We start from the raw sequence: 15,969 nt of genomic DNA on the forward strand, positions 1-15,969 counted from the left end.
GTACCATGCATGCCGCCCGCATATTCAACTAACGTATATGTACGTGCACGCTATCAAATTATTAAAGTGCGTTGGAAAACCGGCCGGCGGGCGACTACGCACGCGCAAGTACCAGGCTCATCTCGGGCTCAACACGCACTCCACATACATACAATTATGTACACACATTATCAAAATTGTCAAAAAACGTAATTTGAAAAGAAAAACCATAATGCCGTAATTTGAATGAAAAAACGTAATGATTACGGCAAAAACGGAATGGTTGGCGGCTCTGCGTAGTGTAGCGGTAGTGAGGTGGAGCCTGCACGAACATCGCTTGAGGTACCGGACGCTAATGCAGTTTCGCACCGGCCGATTACCAGCATACCTCATCACCAATACTTGTTCCCAAATGTCTTGACAAGTCTCTCAGTCACATTTCGAGGTCAATATACCCACCTCTTTTCCAAATATTGCGATCGGGAACGGCTGTATTTCAGCTTTGATCTCGATGTCGTTGTTCGAATCCTCAGACATCACTTCGCGGATCGCTTGGATTCGCCGTACGCCGTAATGTTGATATGGACTGAAGTTATGCGACCAAAAGATTCGGCTGCAGCATGCATTGCTGGCAGTTTGTTCGCCACATGTTCGCATGATTTGGTTGCTAACTTCAGTCCATATCAACATTACGGCGCACAGCGAATCCAAGCGATCCGCGAAGTGATGTCTGACAGTAGAGGGGCACGGCCAATATGGGAGACTCTCTCCAATAGGGGAGACAATCTCCCACATTGGAGACTTGCTTTGCAAAAAGACAAAAGAAACAAAAGCATGATTTTTTCCACCCAAAATTTTGTCTCACTGAGGTCAGAAGCCCATTTGTTTTGTGTGTGATTGACAACAAAAATCCTTATCAAAACAAAAGTAGACGGTGAATTTTTAAAATAGATGGTGAAAAGGGGTAATTAATCATGAGGAATCTGCTTATCACATTTTTATTTGCCGCCAAGGTAATCCTTTTGCAGCAAATGTAAACAAAGGAAATTGGTCTCCAAAACTGGAGACTGTCTATGAAATTGGATACCCAAATTCTTTATAAAAGTCTCTGATATTGGAGATAATCTCCCTCATTGGAGACAGTCTCCAATATTGGCCGTGCGCCTCTACTTAGCAAGGCGGCTTCTTGAGAGTAAAAATCATTTACTAACGTAGGCTTACTCTAAACGAAGCCAGGGAGTCCTTCCTATTCATCTGCGTGTACCGCAAAAAACCCTGAAACTTTCGCCCCCGAGATTTCTACTTTCCTTCTAAAAGATCTAGCTCTAAATCATGTACATGGGATAAAACTTAATTTCCGACATTTCTACGCTCTCGTTGTTATTTTTAAACAAGAATTCATCCAAAAAAATGAAAAAATATTGTGAAAAGATGGAAGAGACTTGCCCGATGTTTACGCCGCCATCTTGTTTCTTATTGTACTTCCCCAACGTTACGGACGCGAGCGTGACTGAGAGACTTGTCATGACATTTGGGAACAAGTATTGGTGATGAGGTATGCTGGTAATCGGCCGGTGCGAAACTGCATTAGCGCCGGTTACCTCCGCCACTAATGACGATCGCGATCGCGACTGGCCGTCCAGGCCACGTCACGCCATCTAGCTTGCTTGGCATTGGCTCCGCCCTAAGCTTCGGCGGCGGAGCTCCCAGAGTTACACCACACGATTATTCACGCATGGGACAACAGACATAATGTCGTGAGCAACATGAGTATGAGTGATAATTACCTTGCTTGTAGACCTGATCGTGGACGCGTGACTTCTTCTCTACTCTTACTTTCGGCATCTTGCTGGGCCTATACTTTCGCTGGCTTTCCGATTCCCAGGAACTTGAAATTTCTGGCAGAATTTAATCTCAAACACAAAATCGTAGATCACTCCACGATCCACCGGCATGTGATTGTGGCATACATCTACTGATCTCGTACGCATGCGCTACACAGAAGGGAAATCCCCCAACTCCAGCGCCGCTCCATTGCATGCAAATGCCTTGTTTTTTTGAAACTGTGTTTGTGAAAGATGTCTTCTGCCAAATCTGCAGCCAGAGACGCGGGGGCTGATTGTCATCATTTCATTGTGAAAAATGAATCAAACAAGTATTTATGTTTCACGTCTTGCGACAAAGATTCATGGATATTACAGTAAGTACTAAAAAAAAGTAGACCTACCTACATGATCATACATGCTACATGACCAGGGGACCGTTGCATAAAACTTTTTACCTGAGAAAACTCAGGTTGTTTTTACCGGAGTTTTTGCCCTGTGTTAAAGTCAATGGCAGAAATCAGACTAACCTTAGTTTTCAGTTTTTACCAGAGTTTTCTCAGGTAAAAAGTTTTATGCAACAGGCCCCTAGACTCCTAGTGTACGTCCTAGATTAATTAACATGATTAACGTAGCCTAGGTCGCAAAAAAAAAAAAAAAAAAAACGAAACGGCAAAAAAAGCATTCAACTTAATTTAATGTTAGTCATACCATTACCAAGAAGATCCTATGATGACTGGAGTTCCAACAGGCAACAAATTTATTCAAGCAGATGTTCATTTCTAAAGAAGCACAAAAGAAAGAACGGCAATAAGGACCTTTTGATCGATGTCCGCCTTCGAAGCCGCCAGTTTCAGTGAAGAAATCCGAGGGGTGAAATTTACGAATATCCATTTGTATCAATATTCCATCTTTCCTATTAATAAACAAACTGAAATTTGAATGCATGACAAAACATCAATAACCAAGCACTATTATGACGAGATATTTGCCTGGACTATATCAATTAACCTTTATTTTAATTGGTGAAAAAAGAAAAAATTTGACCTTTACTGAAACCAGATTTTAACACTTTTCCGATCGTTTGCGGCAAATAAAAATTTCAAATGTGGTCGGTGGAATATTGTTGTTCATTACTGTATATGCCAGATGAGTGCCCGCACATGCCTAGTTGAGCAAATTTGAGTCGTATTTCAGGACATATTGCATAGTTTATTTTCGCATGCCTCCGAATTATGTACTACACATATAACCAGACCAAGATCATAAAGATGCCGTGAAAAAGTAATTATCATCACAAAAGCATATTTCCCTTTATGTATGACCTATAGCTGCGAGTCATGCGGGAATAATTTGTCTACACAATTGCAAGAGATGTTGAGCAAAGAGCATACCTGACATTCTTTCTGCTGGCGGCTTTTAACCTTGTTCAAAGAGATTTTATATGCTGTTACTCCATCTCATTTGAAACTTCCTTGGTCATACTCATGTTAGTTATGAGCGGAAATCTGTCCCTAATTGGTACCAGGGCCTGGAAAATTTGACAAGACAAAAAAAAGAGAGAAAAAAGGTTATCACCAAAAGTGTAAGGTCAAATTTAACCCCCAAAATACATGTATTTTTTTCGATTGTGAAAATTTGTGATTTTGTCTCCATCATAAAAGACCAAAAATAGTAGGGGGACATTTGATATTGTGTCCAGGGGGGGGGGGGGGCAGTCAAATATATTGCTGTACACATGCTTGACAAAAAAAACATGTTTAAACTTTAAAGGGGTGTTTTTTCAGTTTTGGACGTGGGCCGTGTGTCCACTCAAAAACACTGATTTTCAAGAAAAAGGATGGTTTTGAAAGAATCATGGTCAATCGCAGGGTCAAACTTATATAGGGTATGTTTGTTTTTCCAACGCTTTTTTTTTTAAAGACTAGCCAAACATGTTTAGGGTATGTTTTTTCCCCAAGCTTTTTCCCCGAGGTCATATATTGCGACAACTTGTTTAGGGGCCAAATTGTGTATATAAAGCCTGCGAAAAACTTGTTGAGGGGGTTATTTTGCACACAGAGAAAAAACTTATTTAGGGGGTGTTTTGAAATAATTTGGTCATGCATGTGTACAGCCAGGCGGTACAGCAATGCATTTGATTGGCCCCCTGGGATTGTGGCGTTCTGCCCATGACCTTAATGGCTTAATATATTCTGTATTAGCAATAGCAATATTATCACAGACATTGCTGAAAACTTACCTCAAAATTTCATAAATAGTGACATATACTTCTTCATCACAAAGCCTTGAAACCCCTGCCATAGGCATATATGAGACACATGTAAACAAAGATGGATTTCCCTAGGAAATCCATTTTTTAAGATAGAAATCACGTAAATTTGTGTCATTTTATTTATCTAGATACTCCTTCATTCGCCTAATGCGTATGAAGGTGCAAAAATCTGTTCATAAAAAGGTTAAAAATTAGAGGTTTCTTACCAGACCGATCTCGTGTAGATCCCTCGATCCATTCGTATATACCACACATACAATAGGCTTGAACCGCTTCGTTATGACGTACACATACGTAGCTTCAATAGCGATGTTACAAAATGCTGTTTTGAAGAACAATTTTTAGATAAAAATTATAATTTAAAAATTAAAACTTGATTATAAATAATCATTATTGTAATAATAATTTTAGTGTTTTTGACACCCTTATTAGGTTACGTACGTAACATGCCCAATCTTGAAAACGAGATCCTTTTTACGTGTTTCTTTGGTCGCGCCTGGTATTGGAAGTGGCCCCCTCGGATTCATCTTTTTTTTGTTTTGTTTCATTTCATTAATATTTCCATCTTTTTTTTCACAGTGTAACAACTGGCATTGATGTGTGGCGACTGGCTATGGACTCCTCACAGTTAGAATCTCATGTAAGAAAATTGTATTCATTGGTTCTCTAGATTCTGAAATATTTTTTTTCACTTGAATTGAAGTTTGGTTTGGATAGAAATATCATGTTTGTATCATATTCTGTAATGCTATGTCAAAATCTCTTGGGATCACAGGAATCTCTTAAAATCAGGAAAAATTCATTTTGAAGATTGCTAATAATATGGTTGAAAAAATTTCTTCAACTTCAGTCAATGGAAGGTTTACTTATTTGACTGTCTTCAAAATTGAAAAATTCATTCATCTTGTATCCTATGCCTTGCTTGTTTATAATAAATTTATAGAACACTTAAATGTTGTGCTAAAACTCCTGTTATAAAGCACATAAACAAAAGTCTGAACTCATGCCTTTCAACAGAAATCCTGCTCAGCAATTTTCATTCTCAATTTGAAAAGCACTGAGGGGGTTCCTGATTTTATTTTCTTAATATGCATTTTACGTTTATTCTGGTTTTGACAGTAATATAATCACCTTGCTTCCTTTATTTCCTTCTCACTTTGTCTTTTTTATGTTCTACCATTCTTTCTTTAATCTTTCTTTCTTATATTTCTTTTTATAAACTTTTAAAACTTTTTTTTCTGTCTTTCTGTCTTTCATTCTTTTTTTTATTTCCATCCTTCTCCCTTTTAGTCGTTATTTTTTTTTCTTTTACACTCTTTCTCATTCAACATTCTGTTATGTCATCTCCTTCAGTTCATTGAATATTATCTTTTCCTTTTTCAGAGAGATTTGGCAGATGTGACTACAAATGAGGCTTATTTTTTAAGATTCAGGTTTGTTCATTGTCATAGTTCAGCTTTGTAATTCATTTTTCATTTTAGGTATTTTTTAGATCAACTAAAAAATGTCCTTTTTTATTGAAAAGCCAATAGCAAAGATGGCAAAATAATCTAGGAAAAAAAATTAAAGGATTTCTTATTTTTCAAGTTTATTCACATTGTAAGTCATTTCATTATTCAACAGAATAACAGCAGGTTGATTCAGGAGCTATCAGAAAACTATTTAGGCCCGTGTAGTGAACTCGCGTTTAACTTAGACTCTGGTCTAACCCTGTGCTATAGTTATGGGAAGCCAAACATGTCAAAATTTGTTCACATGGTATGTTTCTTATGTTTACTGTACTCTTACCTGATTTTTTTAATGGTGAAGACAATTATCTCATCAATCCAGACAGTTAAGAATGATCTGAGAGTCAAATAAGCTGATACTATGAACATCTACTGTTAGAGATTTATGTCACAATTGGCTATCCATAGTTGAACTACAACTTTAGACCGGAGTTTAAATTAAACCTGACTTCAGAATACGGGCCTTAGAGTTTTATTTACTAGGATTTAACACAATTGGCAATCCAAAGACTTAATGATCTATTTTGACTTCCCTATCTCTTTGTTTCTTCCTTTTGCTTAATTTGTTTGTTTGTTTTTTCATTACATGATTACACCACTTGAAAATATAATCATGGTTGATTGTGAGGGGGGGGGGGGCGGGGGCAGTCACCTTCTCCCTGTAGTGATCCTGCTCCGATATAACATGCATGCAATGTTTCATTGTCTATCCACTTTATTCCCTACAGCAATGCTTTCAGAGCTGGGGACATTACAGTGATGCTCCAGAACCATAAAGTCCATCTGACAGTTGGAAGTGGTCCAAATGCCCTCAGCTATGATCTTTTTGAAGCCAGGGCTGATGAGAGCAAAGCTGATTTACAGAGGGCGCTCTTCTTCTTTGCAGAATATTCCAGTGATTTGAAAAAGAAACTAACAGGTGAACACAGTGATGAAGCTTATGAAGAGGACCCCTTTAATTATAACGTTGAACCCCCCCCCCCAAAAAAAAAGGGAATCACTTGTTCAGAATGAAAAGGCTTTAATAGTATCATTTTTGTTCCTCTGGCTCCAAGTTTATCTTTGGTAAATTGTTGCTTGGCCAATAAAAATAGATACAGTGAAATCAAACCATCTGGGCATGAGACTACATGGTTTATTGGGTATTTCAAGAAATTTATGTTATTAAGCTGTGAATCAAGTGTAATTCCCAAGATCAACCGTAATGGGATTTGGGAGGTGGAAGAAAGTTGAATTACACTTGAACACAATTACACATGAGCATTTAATCAAATATTTCAAGTGAGTTTTAGATCAAGTGAAGGTTTGACCAAATGGTAATCAGACCAAACTGATAGTAAAGCTTAACCATGCTGGTGTTAAACGATCTGAGAATGAGACTATTTGCTTGAAGCCCAAGTGGATGCAAACTGACTATGAAATGTCCAGGAATGTAGTTGAGCCTGGCCTCAAGGTCACAGTTTGCAGGTCTTGGTCTTGACCTTGGCCTGAGTCACATGTACAAAGTCTATGGGAGAAGGTTTTCTCCACCGCCCTTTATTTCCATCAAATTCAAATCTCAATTGAAAGCATTGGGCACCTGAAGATCATATTTTAATTTGAATGTAAAGTCTGAACCTATCCAAGAATACTTTCAAAGAAACTAATCTTGGGTAATATCCTGAGTTGATCAGAGACAAGACTTGGGGGCCCCCTAAGGACCGTGTATGTTCAGACTTCAGAACATCATATTCTCTGTCAATTTGCCTGAGACAAGTTAAAAAGAAAACATGGATTAGTGTCTTGCACACTGAAGCGGAACCCAAGATTGTCAAAACAATTTAAGCACCTCCTGATAAGATCCTAGAGTTTAACACTAGTTTCTATTTCTATACATTGTTTTCTAACATAACTTTCATCTTTGGCTTTATTACAGTGATCATTATATAGAGATGGAAAATAAAAAGACCATTAAAAATATTTCATGAAGAATTATAAAGAAAACACCCCATTTCCCACAAAAGTGGCCATTGGATAAGAATTTATTGAAGCAACTCATTGTCTTACTTTTTTACAACACATAAATAAGCTTTTTTCACCAGTTTCATATTTTTTTTCAGCAATCCTTGTTCATTGAATGTGGCACACACATGGCAGCACAAGGGTTGCGCTTACAATCAGAAAAAAATAATCATTTTTAATTAAAACATCATTTATAGCAAAAGAAGAAGAGTTGGCATTGCTGAAGAAACAGAGGACAAGTACCACTGATCAGGGCAACATATTACCAGGTAAGATAATTCATATACATGTATCTCTTCATTAAGATTACTTTAAACTGGTCCCACAATGTTTTTAGAGAGCATTCATTTATTCTATGTAATTTCCAAGGTATACATGCAATCATGATACTCATAAAAAAAGCAAGGATCAGTAAATTGAAAACAATCATCAATACATATACAAAATGCAATATCAGAAGAGAAATAAAACACACACACAAAGATTACCAGCAATTCTCTTTTGAATATCGGAAGAAATAGAGTATCTTTTTAAAGCCTCTCATTAATAGCTGGTGGTGAATAGCGCATTTTGTCCAACATTAGAAAAGAAATGAGACAAAAAGAGGTGAAAGTCAAGTACCTTGTACCTGGTTATCCAACAAACCATCAGGGTAACATATTACCAAGATCATTATTATTATGACATTATTACTTGTTATTTTTAGATTTTGAGATGAAGAAGCAATCAGGAAATCAACCCAAGATTGTCAAGCAACAAGGCCTCAGCATAGTCAACCCTTCCAGTAAAAAGTAAGTCATAGACAAATAATCTCAAGTGGAAGCATCATGGTGCTGACTCTTTCCTTTAAATCAGAGGGTCGAGGGTTTGAATCCCAGCCATATCATTCATTTCCTTCAGCAAGTTATTTCCCCACTGTGCTGACAGTGGCGTAACAGGCGGGGGGGCAGGGGGGGCAAGTTGCCCCCCCTGGCGGATTTCACCGGGAAAATAAAAGAAAAGCGAGAAAAAGAAAAAAAAGGAGGGAGAAAGAAAGGGAAAGGGGAAGGAAAGGGGAAAAGGAAAGGAGGAAAGGAAAGGGAAAGGAAAAAATGAAAAGAAAACGAAGAAAAAACTTTTTTTAATAGAAAAGGAAGGAAAGCGGGAAAATATACGAAAGAAGAACATTTGAGAAAGAATAAATCATTCCGAAATAGGGCTATGTAATGCAATAGTACGGTGGGAAATAAATTAAAAGATGACAAAATGGCAAACAATAGCGGGAAACGAAGGTAGAATGTAATTAGTCAAAAGCTAATTTTTGGAAAACAAAGAAAAGGGACAAGAAAAAAAATAACACGACCGGGCTGCCGATGATTGATATTAAAGAGCGGGAAGAAAGATGGACTGCATACAACACTGTGATATAAGCTTGCTAAATTTTATGCAAATAAGCTACCGGGGCTTTGCCCCAGACCCCACGCAGTAGGGGCTCTTCATTTATAACCTTCAAATGGCTCTATAACGCCCCCCGTTCATAATCACGTTCAATCACTGCACAGGCGCGGGGGGGGGGGGGGGGTCTTGGTTCCACACCCAAGAGGAAATAAAATAAATTATAGGAGACAACGTATAATGAAATGAATGGAAACATTGAATTGTGTTATTTGCTGAATATAATGGAAAAATCTATCACATAATTAGAATGTAATTTCAATAGGCAATTTTTTCCAGCTCGCTTTGCACGCTGGCAACGTTTTACAGATTTTTCCCACATCACTATGTTTTGCCCCTCAAAATATTTGGTTCATTACGCAACTGGGTTGAATAAATGTGTTGTGTAAAAGCTATATCCTGTTTATGCCCGCGATTTGATTAAAATAGCGCGAGGTTTAAATGGCTTTGATATCAAGAAGTTCCGGGGGCTCCGCCCCGGAACCCCAACCGCACAGCACTTCGTATGGAAGGGTTGGGCAATGGCCCCAAAAAGTTCTACAAACAAGAACAAAAAAAGGAGGAAGGAAAAGTGCAGAATTTGATTTTATTTACTGAATATAATACAAAAAAATAGCTCAAAGTTAGATTCTTCTTTGTTTGCAGTATGTGTATTTTGTTTCCTTTATTGCAAAGTGCGTAGAGAAAATTTCAGTTTATTATGCGCTATATAAGAGAAGTATTACTATTAGTAATATTATTATCATGAAAAGGTGATTTTTTTTCTCGCTCGCTTCGCTTGCTCGGGACTTATATAAAGCAGCTTTTTAGCTCATGTGCTATACTGCGCCCCTCGATTTTTTTTACTCTTCACGCTACTGCCACAAAGAAGAGTGAAATATATTATTCTCTGGATATCATGTCAAAATCTATCACAAAATTGGATTTTTGTATTAAAAAGTCAAAATTTTTGCTCGCTTTTTTTTAAAGATAAATTCTGCCCGATACGCAATATCTGGCCTTCTCAAAATAGTCGCCTCATTACACCATTACACCTGTTCATACCATGATATGACCGGGAAATGTTGGGCTCTTGCCCCCCCTGGCCACCGACCCCTGTTACGCCGCTGCACTCAACGCAGATAAAGTAAATTGGGACCTGGCAAGTTTCATTCCTTGAAATCTTATTTTTAGACTTTGAGTTCATACACTATGTAAAATGAAATGCTACCTGGCAAAACTGGGGGAATTTTGATATCCAAGATTTTTGGAAGCACACAGAGATGTTATATAATAATGTGGTATATACTCTATATAATAACTTTGTTTATTTTATTTTCATCTGGATTCATGTTTTTTGGTTATTCATGCTTTTAACTTTATGAATTATTTTTTATGGCTTTCATGACATTGATTATTGATTCATTGAAATCATATATGTGAATAATTATTCAAAGAACATTTGAAAATTCATGAAAGATGATAAGTTAAATAAAAACAAGAGAATGTGTCCTACAAGTTTCTTCAGTTTTGCGCTTATGTATACAACTATTAAAATGTGTGAATTGTGTATAGATACAAATGCTGATCACAAATTCAAAAGCAAAGTTCGCAACTTAAGAACAACTCCACACAATGATTCGCTGTGCCCAATGCTCATGTTTTTAAAATATTCAAGAATGATTATTTTTTTACTGTCAATACATTGGTTCCAAGATGAGGCTGTAAGGCTTAGCAACTGTGTGACCTTGGGACATAAAATTTGACATGGCTCTGTTAGATACTTGAGGGAACATTTGGTGTCGACTTTAAGTTGAGTGGGTCTGGTTAACATTGATTGATTGATTGCATTTATTCTTTTTCATTCCAAAATTCAACAAAAGTTACAATGTAAAGCAAAACACAAAAATATAATAAACAGAAATGAAAAAAGGGAACCCACTGGAAAGCAAAGCTTGTTAGTATGGGTTCCCTGCAATAAATAGTTAAGTAAAGTATATCTTTGATCAATGAAATTCAAATCATAAATTAAAAAGGTTTGTACAATGAAAAAGAATACTAGTGGGGTCAAGCTTTTTATGCCTACTCACTGTTACAATTAACAAAACAATTAACAATACCATGTGATTCGTGCTGGATTGGCCCAAGACATGGTTAGAAACCTGAGAGTATGACTTTATCTATACACTTATGTCTCTACATATCAGTTCTAATAGCTCCTTGATTTATGCATTTTCAACAAAGCGATTCATTGTCAATCAACATACCGGTACCAATAGCCCGATGCTTAAACTAACTTGTGCTTCCATGATTTTCTTACCATTGATATTACAGGCGGAAAGCTGCCAAAGGGGTGGAGTTTGACTGATCCCAAAAGATGAATATATGCTTGCAATGATATTCAACATGGACTCCTATAGTCACAGAGGTCTTTCAATATGGTTTTAATGAATCATAGATGTTGTGAAAGCTGTCCAGAATCCAGAACATTATTCAGTGTGTCAAGCTATAGGATAGGTCTCACACATCTGATGCTATTCCATTGCCAATGCTATATACAACCTCATGGACGGAGCTGAGAATAGACGGATGAATTGGGTTTCTTACAAAACTGACTGGTGTAATGTTTATACTACATCTGTATTACATTTCATTTATAGCAAATTTAGTTAGGAATATTTAGAAGTATTTGTTTCTAATCATTCAAGGGTGTCATTCATAACAATAGACAATAAAGAATAATTTGAAATATAATCTACTTTTAATATGTATTGTGCAGGACATCAATGTTTCTAATACTACTATAATTACCCCAATCAATGTATTCATTCCACCTTTACTTGTACACAATGTATAGAGGTGGGTTTTGATGCTTGATTGAAAAGAGACCATGTTTAACTGGAATGAAAGTCTTGCTGGCAAGTAAATGTGAGATTTGAAGACAGAGAAACAAAAGCATTGTTAGTACTCTAAGAGAAATTTGTAGACATTTCATCAAATATCTCTGTTTCCCCATTGTAAATCTTCTAATGAAGATGGCAGCTAAAAGAGGAGAAATCAAGGGTCGATAAAAAGAAGGATGCAAACCATTTATTTGCCATTTTGAGTTTTTGGGTACTTAAATAATCAATAATAGCTGCAGGTTTAGGAATCTACAGAGCCTTAAAATCAATTCAACTTTCATTTGCCTGTAAAGCTATTAACACTTCAACGAATTTGCTCTAAAAAAAATCACGAAGCATTGCTTTTCTTGAAATCACTGTTTATGACTGAATTTAGACTTGGTCAGGACTTTGGTCAAAATTTGAATAAACATTTTGGAAATGTGATTATGACTTTGATTATTTATCCTTTCCAGGGCACGTGCATTGAAAATTTTCATGCAAATGAACTTTCATTATTGCTGTCGATATATTGTCTTTTTTCACTAACATTTGTATCTACATAGAAATGTAAATAAACTTTTCAGAATATGAGTGTATCATTATTGTGATAGTTAAATGTTATTAGATGAAATAACTTCATGAAATGAAATTCTACTCAATGAAATGAACTGGTTTCCTCAATGAAATGTCACTTTTACAAGAAATCAATTTTTCCCCTATCAATACATTTATTGCTGGTCTTCAATTCACGGAAAATTCATCTTTTTATCTATGGAAAGTTAGAATTAACTATTGAAACTACACATTAGTCACATTCTTTGGTGAAAAAATTGAGATTAGGATATTGAATGAAACTTTTGTAACTTGCTAAATGTTCAAATTTGAATTCGTTCACATTTTAGGCATTGAAGACTGTATTTTATATTGGTAAATGAAATTAGTTGAATTTGACATTAATGTTCGCTGACAAGCACTAAGAAATTGAAGTCTTATTGAATGGAACTTTTGTAACTTGCTGAATGTTCAAATTTGAATTTGTTTACATTTTAGGAATTGAAGAATGTATTTTATAATGGTAAATGAAATTAATTGAATTTGACATAGTGTTCGCTGAGCACTAAGAAATTGAAATCTTATTGAATGGAACTTTAGTAAACTTGCTGAATGTTCAAATTTGAATTTGTTTACATTTTAGGAATTGAAGAATGTATTTTATATCGGTGAAAGAAATTAATTGAATTTGGCATAAGTGTTCGCTGAGCTCTTAGAAATTGATTTTTTTTTTCTTGCAACTGGATAGTAGATTAAATTCTAATCCAATCCTTGATGGAAGCTTAACTTGCCTTGTAAAATTTTGAATTATTGGAAATAAAAAGTAATTAGGTTTTGATATTTGGATGCTAGGGAAACCTGTCTAACTCGGTATGCTAGAATGTAAAAACTGTTATGACCAACTGGAAGGGAATATTATGTAGAAAACAGGTCACTGAATTAAAAACTGTGTCACATTTGATGGAAAGAAAATGAATTCCATGAATTTCTGGAGAAGATGATATATTGTATGAACTGACAAATTAAATTTCAATGTATGTTGTGAATATAAGAATGTTTGAATCCATTCCGCTTATTGTTGAAACCAATACTAGACAATAGACATTGGGTTAACAATGGAAGATGTTTTAACCTTTTGAATACCGGGTTCTGAATTATTTGATTTCCATAGGCTTTGTACAGGGATCATAAGCTGTATAAGCTGCCAAAGAGATTACTAATTCAAGTATCCGATTCAGTAGGCAATGAGTTAAAAAGGAAGTCCACTCTAATGTCATGTTGTTTTTGATAAAGGAAAATGAATAAGAGAAACTTGTTTCTGCAGTCTTGGCAAAAATCAATCAAAAAGCATGATTGAATTATATCATTTCTTTTAAAGGTTGGATATTTTGATACCACATGCAAATAAGCAGCTCTCGATCCATATCTCATGTACATGTAGTTCATTGTGATTGAAATATTTTTTTTCATAGCAACATATTTAGAATATATCATACATATAGGTTGGTTATATCATTTTCAATTTTATAAGAAAATAACAATATGGAATTCTTGTTACATGACATATGGGGCTGCTTGCATATAAGAATGAAATGTGTAAAAGTAACAATCCATATTGAATGAAAACCAACTTATTGTCCCAGTGGACTGCCTCTTTGATAAATGTTCAACATTTAAAGTAAAATAAATGACAACTCAGGGATTCATTTATGAATTAGAATTTTTGCAATCAATTGCAAGTCACCATGATGAGGCACGATAGCTCCATTGGTAAAGCGGCGGTTTCTGATTTTAGTGACCTGGGTTTGATTCACACTTAGCCTCTGGTAAGGCATTTATTATCAGGTCACTTGGAGAGGACCTTAAGCTGTTGGTCCTCTGGTTGCTTGCTTACAAGCATTCATGCTTTCTTAATAGCAATGAGGTAAAAAAATCACCAACATTTTTACCATCTGTAGCTATGCAGTTGAAACCATGCAATTTGTTTTCTTCAATTTATTGGTAGAACTTCAAGTATTTGTTTGTTTGATGAATTTTGGTCTGAGGTGAAGGTAATGTTGATCAGCATCATCCAATGAAGCAAGAAGATATGGAGTGTTGCAATTTACATTTAGATTATTAAGTATTGCCAAACTATTTTATTGTATTGTACTTTCATTATCATGATTATGAAAATGCAGTAGGCCTACTCTACTGGTAATACCATTATGGATGGTCATATGTGAAATAGTCAACTAAAACGAGTAAATTGTTTGGAACATTTAAAATGTAATTCAATAGATGATCGAAAATGTGTTTTTGTAAATTATTTTGATATGCTATCGAGAAAACCGAATACTTGATGTATTTAGATTACTTTATCTGAGTATATTATAAGGCATTGATTGCCTTGCGAGATAAATGTACATATTTTGCAATGTGTTGTTTGGACTAAATGTTGAATAAAAAAGAAAGGAACATATGTTATACAAACAGATAAAAACATGCCAACCAAAATAATACAAAAAAAAATCACATTGAAAAAAGCAAATGTAAAAACAAAGCTTCTAATCTATAGCATCTCATATGATGAGGGAGGAGACCAAAACCAAGCAAACTTGATGAAAAGATATCAATTATTGTAATTATTTAATTTCAATAATTTTAAACTTTGTGCTTCTCCACTGCTCTGTTAGAGGTCAAGTCTACTCCAGAAAAAAATGTTGATTTGAATAAATAGAGAAAAATCAAACTAGCATAACACTGAAAAATTTCATTAAAAAAAGGATGTAAAATAAGAAAGTTATGACACTTTAAAGTTTCGCTTATTTTTCTTAGTGACAACTCAGTGAATTAATCATTAATTCACTTGACAATGAGGAGAAAATTACAATATTCCATATTTCATATAATAAAATACAAAATAAATAGTGATTGGATGACGTCATCAGTCTCCTCATTTGCATACCAACCAGGATGTGCATATTACCATTTTGTGAAATTAAATGAAACTTTAAAATGTCATAGCTTTATTATTTTACATCCAATTTTGATGAAATTTATGCTTGTTGGATTTTTCTCTTTTTATACAAATAAACTTTTTGTTGGGTTGGACTTGTCCTTTAAATAGTTGGATTATACAAAATTTTCTGCAATCTTTCAGCTTCCTTATATTCTCAATTGCATCTGTAGCCATTTAAAATCAATGAGATTAAGATTATATTAATGATTATTCCTGTGTATTTGAGATAAAATATTTACAGCTGTGTTCTGTATGTGAAGTTTTCTATCAATTAAAACATACAAGTCACAATTCAATCAGTCTAATTAACTCATTTATTATTTGTTGATACTACATCTCTATGATATCTCTATTTGTTCTTCTTGATCAAAGTCTGTCGCATATTAGAACTAAAGACAAACTTAAGTCTATAGTTTATGAATTAATTCTCAAAATTGTTTTATGTGCCTAATAAATTTCTTTTAATGAACTTGAAATGGATTTAGTCATAAAATACTCTCGGCAATGGCTGACCTCTTTTGGTATAGTAATT

At 35.1% G+C, this 15,969-nt stretch overlaps 1 protein-coding gene across 1 annotated transcript; it reads left to right on the forward strand.

Moving 5' to 3' along the window:
• Positions 1 to 1,706: 1,706 nt before the first annotated feature.
• Positions 1,707 to 15,734, forward strand: LOC129271227 (protein PAXX-like). Its single transcript, XM_054908608.2, has 7 exons — positions 1,707 to 2,179; positions 4,657 to 4,717; positions 5,461 to 5,510; positions 6,314 to 6,504; positions 7,784 to 7,855; positions 8,293 to 8,377; positions 11,334 to 15,734. Exons 1-7 carry the CDS (start codon positions 2,058 to 2,060, stop codon positions 11,365 to 11,367), a joined length of 615 nt encoding a protein of 204 aa, XP_054764583.2. The 5' UTR covers positions 1,707 to 2,057; the 3' UTR covers positions 11,368 to 15,734.
• The last annotated feature ends 235 nt before the right edge of the window (positions 15,735 to 15,969 follow it).

The sequence above is a fragment of the Lytechinus pictus genome, chromosome 11, assembly GCF_037042905.1.
Source record: "Lytechinus pictus isolate F3 Inbred chromosome 11, Lp3.0, whole genome shotgun sequence".
NCBI lineage: Eukaryota > Metazoa > Echinodermata > Echinoidea > Temnopleuroida > Toxopneustidae > Lytechinus > Lytechinus pictus.